General features: G+C 48.9%; 1 protein-coding gene across 6 annotated transcripts in view; it reads right to left on the bottom strand.

The window, feature by feature from the left end:
- Positions 1–3,833: 3,833 nt before the first annotated feature.
- The window catches only part of SLC5A11 (solute carrier family 5 member 11), an 86,352-nt gene continuing 81,927 nt past the window's right edge, over positions 3,834–8,258 (bottom strand). For 4 of the 6 annotated variants that reach the window (XM_021718786.1, XM_008070488.1, XM_008070490.1 and 1 more), the window contains 4 exons: positions 7,689–7,857; positions 6,476–6,691; positions 5,220–5,388; positions 3,834–4,132 (listed from right to left, as the gene is read on the bottom strand). In XM_021718786.1, coding sequence (XP_021574461.1) covers positions 3,927–4,132; positions 5,220–5,388; positions 6,476–6,691; positions 7,689–7,857 — 760 coding nt within the window. In that variant the 3' untranslated portion in view covers positions 3,834–3,926. The remainder of the gene's footprint in view (positions 4,133–5,219; positions 5,389–6,475; positions 6,692–7,688; positions 7,858–8,258) is intronic. The other 2 variants (XM_021718785.1, XM_008070489.1) reach the window with 1 other exon arrangement.

Raw genomic sequence — 8,258 nt, 5'->3', positions numbered from 1 at the left:
TGCAGTGAGCCATGATTGTGCCACGGCACTCCAGCCTGGGTGACAGAGCGAGACCCTGACTAAAAGAAAAAAAAAAATTGAAGCATACGTCTTATAAATAATATACTATGTATCCTCCAGGTGAATATTGAGGGATTGCCTTTCCGCCCACTGTCTTAGACCCTGGAGAACCAGCAGGAGTCATAGAAACACAGCCGGAGCTGAGAGAGCACATGGGGATGCCACACTTGAGGGAGACAGCTGCAGGTGCAGGTGGGCGGTCCAGACAGAAGGGCATTCTGCCCCACTGTGATGGAGGGCAAACAACACTGAGCTAGAAAGGGAGGTGACGCCAGGAGGAGCCAGAGCATGAAGGGCCTCATAACCCATGGTCGGAATCTGTCCCAAGGGCAGTGAGAGAGGAAGAAAGTACCAGTCTCATCTCACCCTTTGGAGAAGGGCTGCTGCTGGCCTAGATCAAGGTCAAAGTGGCAGGGAATGAAATGGTCAGGTGAACACTTTTTTAGGGAGGCAGAATCAGCATGATTCCATGATGACTGATTGTGGGCCCTTCCCAAATATGAGAGCTGAACTCACCTGCCAAAGGGCAGCCCTAGGGACCCATGTCTTGTCAAGGAGGGCTTTGAAGTTGCACAATTAACAAAGGCCAGAGGACAGGTGACTGTTCAGCTATTTTGGTCCCCTCCATGAGCTCAGATATCAAGAAGCTAAATTGGTGCAGGAATAGTGGGTGTTCCTTGCTCATAAGTACCTGGAAAGTGTTGGGGAGCCAGGCTAGGGAGGGGTGTGGCTGGTGAATAGGAGACAAGGAGTCAGGTGATATTTTTGTTCTGAAGGTCACCCACCCCTTCATCTACCAGGCACTGGGCTAGGCATCAGTATGAGTGCTACATTCTGCCCACGTAGAACTTTCACTCTATTAGAGAAAACAGTAAAGCAATCAGTATGATACATGCTTTGAAGGCATATGCCAGAATGAGACTGGGATGATCATGGAATCCTGGAAGAAGTGATGTCTTTTTTTTTTTTTTGTCAGAGTCTCACTCTGTCGCTCAGGCTGGAGTGCAGTGGCATGCTCACGGCCACCACAGTCTTGACCTCCTGGGCACAGATAATCCTTCTGTCCCAGCCTTCCAAGTAGCTAGAACCACAGGCTTGCACCACCACGTCTGGCTAATTTTTTGATTTATTGTACAGACAAGGTCTTGTCCAGTTGCCCACCGCTGATCTCAAGCAATCCTCTTGCCTTGGCCTCCCAAGGTGCTGGGATTACAGGTGTGAGCCACTGTGCCTGGCCAAGATGTGATGTCTTAAGCAGAGACTAGTAGCATAAGAGATAGCCAGAAGAGGAAGGGAGGATAGTTGAGGCTGCAGGAAAAGCAAGGGCAAAAACTGTTTTTTTAACCCTAATTAACCATGATATTTAACCCTAAATCTGATATTTAACCATAATATTTAACCCTAAATCTGATAATTAACCATGATATTTAACCCTAAATCTGATATTAACCATGATATTTAACCCTAAATCTGATATTTAACCATGATATTTAACCCTAAATCTGATATTTAACCCCTTGATGCTATCTCTGGTGCTAGGCCCAGAGGTGAGAAAGAGCATATGTTAAGACCTTAGACTGCAAAGGGACAGGGATCAGAGTTAAAGCTGGAGAATGACTTGGCTATCAGGGGACTTGGCATTCCCATCAAGGATTGCAGATTTCATCCCGAGAGTCCGGAAAAGTCACTACAAGATTCTAAGCAGGGAATTGACTTGATCCAAGTCCTTCACTCTGCCTGTGGCTGGAGAATGGGCAAGACTAGAGGCGGGAGGGCCCGTCAGGAGGCCGGAGGCAGCAATGCAGGGCAGAGGTGGTGGTGGCCGGAGCTACCGTGGTGACAGCTCCCGCTAAAAAGCACTTCTGACCTCAACCAGAGGCAACAGAAGTCTCGGTGTGAGGGGCAGGGTTGGGGAGGGAGCTCAGGACTGTAATGAAAACCCCTCAGGCTCCCACTAGCCTCTTTGGGCCCTTGGAAACAGAAGCTCATCTTCCCACTAAAGACTGTTCCCTGAGCCCACCTGCTTCCAAAACCATCTCAGGTTCTTGCCAGGAGCCACACTAGCAATCAGTTGAATGCGCCCTTTCCTGGGAGGGCTGTGAGTGCCTTTTGTCCAGCCCACCACTATCATCTGGATTGGTGTGGAAAGCCAGGCCTTCTGACCAGGGCAGGGCTGGCCTAATACATTTACCTTTGGACCAGGCTAGTCCCAGGTGTTGGGGCATCAAGTAGGAACTCAGAAGAGATCATTGAACGACTAGGTGGGTGGTGGCTCCTCAGCCCCAGGGGTTCCTGTCCATCTTCCTTTAAAGTCTGGAAATTGGGGTCCCTTGAGAGACTACTCCATTTTTTTCTCTGTCAGGCCAGGAAGTAACTCCAGTCCACCCCACTACCCACTTGATCCCAGAACTGGAAGGCTCATAGCTCTGGGTTACCCCAGAGATGGTGTCAGGGCTCACCCTGTTGGCTTTGTCTTGCTTCTAGCTGTGCATACAGCAAACACAGCCCCTTGGGTCATTCCATCAAACCCCATCAGGGCTTCAAACAGAGAAACCATGACTGGTTCTGCACGGAACAGCAGGAAGCCACTCTTCAGGTCAAAAGACCCATTGGACCTTGCCAGCAGAGATTCATGGTGGAGACACCCATCCTTTTGGCTGCTTATTTGTGGAGAAACATGGTTGTGAGGAATTTTTTTTTTTTTTTTGAGTTGGAGTCTCACTCTGTCGCCCAGACTGGAGTGCGGTGGCCGCTCCCGGCCACTGCAGCCTCCACTTGCTGGGCTCCGGTGATCCTTCCGCCTTAGCCTTCCGAGTAGCTGGAATTACAGGCACGCGCTACCACACCTGGCTAATTTTTTTTATTTATTGTAGAGATGAGGTCTCACCTGCCCAGGCGGGTGGGTCTCGAACCCACGGGTTCAGGCAATTCACTCACCTCAGCCTCCCAAAGGCGCGGGATTACAGGCTGAGTCACCGAGCCCGGCTGGTTGTGAGGAATTAAGCAAAGAAACATAGCCTAAGCTAGAGCTTGAAGAGTGCATACAATTTCCTGATTATTTTTTTTTTGAGTTGGAGTCTCACTCTGTCGCCCAGACTAGCGTGCAGTGGCCGCTCCCGGCCACCACAGCCTCTACCTGCTGGGCTCCAGTGATCCTTCTGTCTCAGCCTTCCAAGTAGCTGGACCTACAGGTGCACGCCACCATGCCCGGCTAATTTTTTGATTTATTGTAGAGATGAGGTCTCACCAAGTTGCCCAGGCTGGTCTCGAACCCGAGGGCCCAGGCAATCCTCTCACCTCAGCCTCCCAAAGGGCTAGGATTATATGCATGAACCACTGTGTCCCCTGATTTTTTTACAGCACAAGATTTCAGGGCACCAACTCAGGTCTGTGTCCAAGAAAGCATATGCAGGAGCAAGTATCACAGTGAGAAAAACTTTGGGGACTCACCATTCCTTCATCCAAAGCCAGTCACAGGGGAAGGCAAGAGTTTGAATGTTGGTCTCACTCTTTGCAGTGCAAAGGTGAAATGGGTCAATTTCAAACTCTAAACACCCAACCCAGGAGATGTGGCTGCTGGCAGGCTGGAAGGTTCCGTGGGTCCCTTTGAATGTGGATGTTGATATTGCATGATGGATAGACAGAATGAATAGTATTTTGAGAAAAGGAAGCTTTTACTTGTCTGTCCTTTTTCCATCTTCTAACCTTCATCCCCTTGCAAGAAGAAAAAAATCTAAGTGTCGTGTTGGAAATGGCCTACACACACTTGGAAGCCTTGTGGTAAACTAACAAAAGCTTTATTATGGTTTCCTTCATTAAAAAATGGGGCATTGACTGACAGCTTGGACCCCTGGGCTCACCCCACGTTAAGCAAAGTAGCCCCATAGAAAGATGGCGCAGCTGATGCAGACAATGAGGTTGACGTCTAGGAGAGTTTTCACAAGGGGGTTTTCTTCCAGGGAAATTATGACGGGTTCCACTTTGCTTGGGGGCTCCTCCTTGCCCTTGTCCTGAAGTCCACAGAGCCACAGGATGGCCTCTACCACTTTGGACCGCTTCGGGGTCACTTCACCTAAAATTAGGAACCCAGCAAAGAAAAGTCATAGAGATGGGTGATGTCTCCCAGAGAAGACACTCACCAGGTGTACCTCCATGCTCTGCAATAAGGTATCAATGAATACCTTTTTCTGGAAGGTATTCATGAACACCTCAATTCTGAAAGATTATTCTTTCTAGGAGATTGATATTTTCTAAATTTCCACCATTTTCAGATGAAGAAATCGAAGCTCAGACTAACTAACTTGAATGAAGCCACCCAGCTGGGAAGCAGTGACAGAGGTGGGGTTAGGACCCTTCTCTGTTATTCCTTCCTCCGTGTTGCATTGCCTTCCAGGAGGCTGAAGAGAAATGAGTACTCTTTTTTTTTTTTTTTTTTTTTTTTAGTCAGAGTTCACTCTGTCGCCCAGGCTGAAGTGCAGTGGCATGCTTACAGCCACCGCAGCCTCAACCTGCTGGGCTCAGGTGAACCTTCCGTCTCAGCCTGCCAAGTAGCGGGAACTATAGGTGCAAGCCACCACACCCGGCTAATTTTTTGATTTATTTTAGAGACGAGGTCTCACCATGTTGCCCAGGTTGGTCTCAAACCCATGGGCTCAGGTAATCCTCTCACCTCGGCCTCCCAAAGTGCCAGGATTATAGGCTTGAGTCACTGCACCTGGCCATTTTCCAATTTTTCAAGAGAAGCTAGAAATCTGGAATTTTATGTGAAATCTCCCAATTTTAAAATATTAACTCGTGTTTTATTAAAACAGTCGGTAGGCTAACCCAAAATATGCCGACAAGTTGCCAGTTTGAAACCACAAATTTAGAGAATGCTAGCAGTGCTCCAGCCTGCCACATGGGCTGCATGAGGACTGAGTGAGCCATGTTTCATGGATATGGTACAGTGTTTGCTATTGTTGCCCAACTGAGGTTTCTGATGAGAGTTTCTGAAGAACACCTTTTCCGTGGCCAGAGAGTGGGGAAGGACCAGACAGACTTGGGGAAGGCTAACACTCCAAGTCTGTCCTCTTTTCTGACTTGTGGTCCTACAGAAAAGCATTCTCCTTAAACGCATAATGCTTTTTGAGGCTCCTACTCTGAGGAGAAAAGCAACTCACAGCCATGGGTTTTGGATGTGTTTTCTTGAACAATCTCGAACTGGATGCTGGTGCTGCTGGTCTCTGGTGTCTCGTTCTGAGAAAGGGTGAGAGGCAAGGGAGTTGCTGGTGGCACCTCTTCCTTCTGGACCATGGGGTCATGACGAGTAAACCAGGTCAGGTGACTGACCTAAGGAGCAGAGGTGAGTTGTGAGACTTAGGAGGAGAGTATCATCCGTTTCTCGCACTCCCTGCCCAGCCCTATGCTCAGTCTTCATGTCTGAGTCTGCTCCCAGCCTCACCATCTCACCCTACCCTCCAACAAGCATCACCTCCCTGCACAAACCAGAATCAATAGACATTTCCTCCACTCATTCTCCATCTTTCTCTTTCTTTCTTTCTTTCTTTTCTTTCTTTCTTTCTTTCTTTCTTTCTTTCTTTCTCTCTCTCTCTCTCTCTCTCTCTCTTTCCTTCCTTCCTTCCTTCCTTCCTTCCTTCCTTCTTTTTTGAGTTGGAGTCTCACTCTTGTTGCCAGGCTGGAGTGCAATGGCACTCACAACCACCGCACCCTCAACCTGCTAGGCTCAGGTGATCCTTCCTTCCACCTCAGCCTTCCAAGTAGCAGGACCTACAGGCTCGAGACACCCCACCTGGCTAATATTTTGGTCTGTTGTAGAGATGAGGTCTCACCAAGTTGCCCAGGCTGGTCTCAAACACCCAGGTTCAGGCAATCCTCTCGCCTCGGCCTCCAAAGTGCTGGGATTACAGGCTGAGCCACTGCGCCCGGCCCATCCTCCCATCTTTTTTCGATAACCCTCATCCTTATGTTGGGATCTCATCCTCCTTCATTCTAGTCTTAGACCTTAACCCTGACCCAAGACTCCTGAGCCAGGGACTGTTTCAGCTCATTTGTATCTCTGGCCACAGGGACTGAATTGGTTCATGGATGGGCTTGTGTCCTGAGATGGCTCCATCAATGGGAATCAAGAACTTTGCCAGAAATCCCAGGACAGAAATGCTTATGTTGACTTAATGACAACAAAAAGGCTATGTTCGGAAGCTGCTCGGGCCACCATGGGGCCTGAGAATCGAAGCAGAAATGAGAGATGGATTCTGAGGACCTTTTCAGAGTTCTTAAACATTCTATCCCCAAAGCCTAACCCTGGACTTCTCAGCTTTTTGAACAATCAATCCCCTTTGCTTAAACCTGTTTGGGTCAGTTTTCTGTCCCTTGCAACAAAGAGTCTCAACAGATACAGCCGTTAACCCGAATGTACCATCTCTTTGGAGGGTGGCTCTGTGAGCCAGCTCACGGTTGACACGGTGATCAGGGTGGCCGTGGACAGAATCATGGAGAAGTAGAGGTAGTGAATGTTCTTCACCACAGCCGGGCGCTCATCTGGCTGGTCACACCGAGGCTGCACGTAAATGAAGTCCAGAACCAGCCTAACCAGTCCTAGGAGCAGGCCTGAGATCAGACCTGAGAAGGCACCCTGTAAATTAGAAGAAAACCATCTTAGAGACAAGGGCTAAGGCCTCTAGAAACCTCAAGAAGCCATCTCAAGGGCTTGTCTTTCTTGTGACGGTCATTGCATGGGTCAGTAATTTGGAAAGATTCAGAGTTACTTATTCATTTGTCTTTTTTTTTGAGTCAAGGTCTCACTCTGTTGCCCAGGTTGGAGTGCAGTGGCATGAATACAGCTCACTGCAGCCTCGACGTCCTGGGCTCAGTTGATCCTCCCACCTCAGTCTCCTGAGTAGCTGGGACTACAAGCATATGTCACCATGCTCAGCCAATTTTTTGATTTTTTGTAGAGACAAGGTCTTGTTATGTTACCTAGGCTGGTCTGAAACCCCTGGGCTCAAATAATCCTCTTACCTTGGCCTCCCAAAGTGATAGGATTATAGGTGTGAGCCCTCCCACTACCTGACCACCATTATACATGATGAATCAATTATATATAATTTACTCATTCCCTGTTAATTTGGCTTTCATGTTCCATGACCAAAATGCATCAAGATGCATCAGAGAAGCTGGGCTTGGTGGCTCAGCCTGTAATCCCGCGCCTTGGGAGGCTGAGGTGAGTAGATTGCCTGAGCCCGGGGGTTCGAGACCTGCCTGGGCAGGCGAGACCCCATCTCTACAATAAAATCAAAAAATTAGCTGGGCGTGGTAGCGCGCGCAGGTAATTCCAGCTACTCGGAAGGCTGAGGCGGAAGGATCGCCGGAGCCCAGCAGGTCGAGGCTGCGGTGGCCGGGAGCGGCCACTGCACTCCAGTCTGGGTGACAGAGTGAGACTCCAACTCAAAAAAAAAAAAAAAAGATACATCAGAGAACCTCTCGTTCCTTTTTTTCCAAAGGCCAGAAAACTCCCTCCCTGTCTCTCACTAGAGCTCACCTAGTCCAGCTTCATGCCTCTCTCTAGCAGTCCCTCCAGCCCCGAGGGGAAATGCCTGGTTCTTACACAGTGGGGGCTGAGGCAGAGCTACCTTTTCATTGGTCCGTTTCCAGAAACATCCCATGATGAAGACCACCGCCACAGGTGGCTGCAGATAGGAGCTGATGGACTGGATGTAAATGAAGAGCTGACCACCCTGGCTGGCCTGGACCACAGGGATCCAGAGGATGGAGACCAGCACCAGCAGCAACACAAACACCCTGGTGCCAGACAGAGAGGGACACAACTTAGTGTTGTCTTTCCTGAACATTTACTTGTTCTTTTTTTTTTTTTTGAGTCAGGGTCTAGTTCTGTGTCCCAGGCTAGAGTGGCACAGTGATACAATCCTAGCTCCCTATAGCCTAGAACTCCTGGGCTCAAGCCATCCGCTTGCCTCAACCTCCCAAGAAGCTGAGAGTACAAGCATAAGCTGCCATGCCTAGCCTCTTTCTCTTTTAATAAAACAGACTTATTGAGGTATAATTTATATACTATAAAATTCACCCACTGTAAGTGTACAGTCCAGTAGTTTTTAATAAATGTATAGGCTGGGCTCGGTGGCTCAGCCTATAATCCCAGCACTTTGGGAGGCCAAGGCGAGTGGATTGCCTGAGCCCGCAGG

Source organism: Carlito syrichta, unplaced genomic scaffold (genome assembly GCF_000164805.1).
Source record: "Carlito syrichta isolate Samal-C Ts95f unplaced genomic scaffold, Tarsius_syrichta-2.0.1 Scaffold313449, whole genome shotgun sequence".
NCBI lineage: Eukaryota > Metazoa > Chordata > Mammalia > Primates > Tarsiidae > Carlito > Carlito syrichta.
The sequence above is the reverse complement of the archived record's forward strand: the minus strand, read 5'-3'. Positions and strand labels throughout refer to the sequence as shown.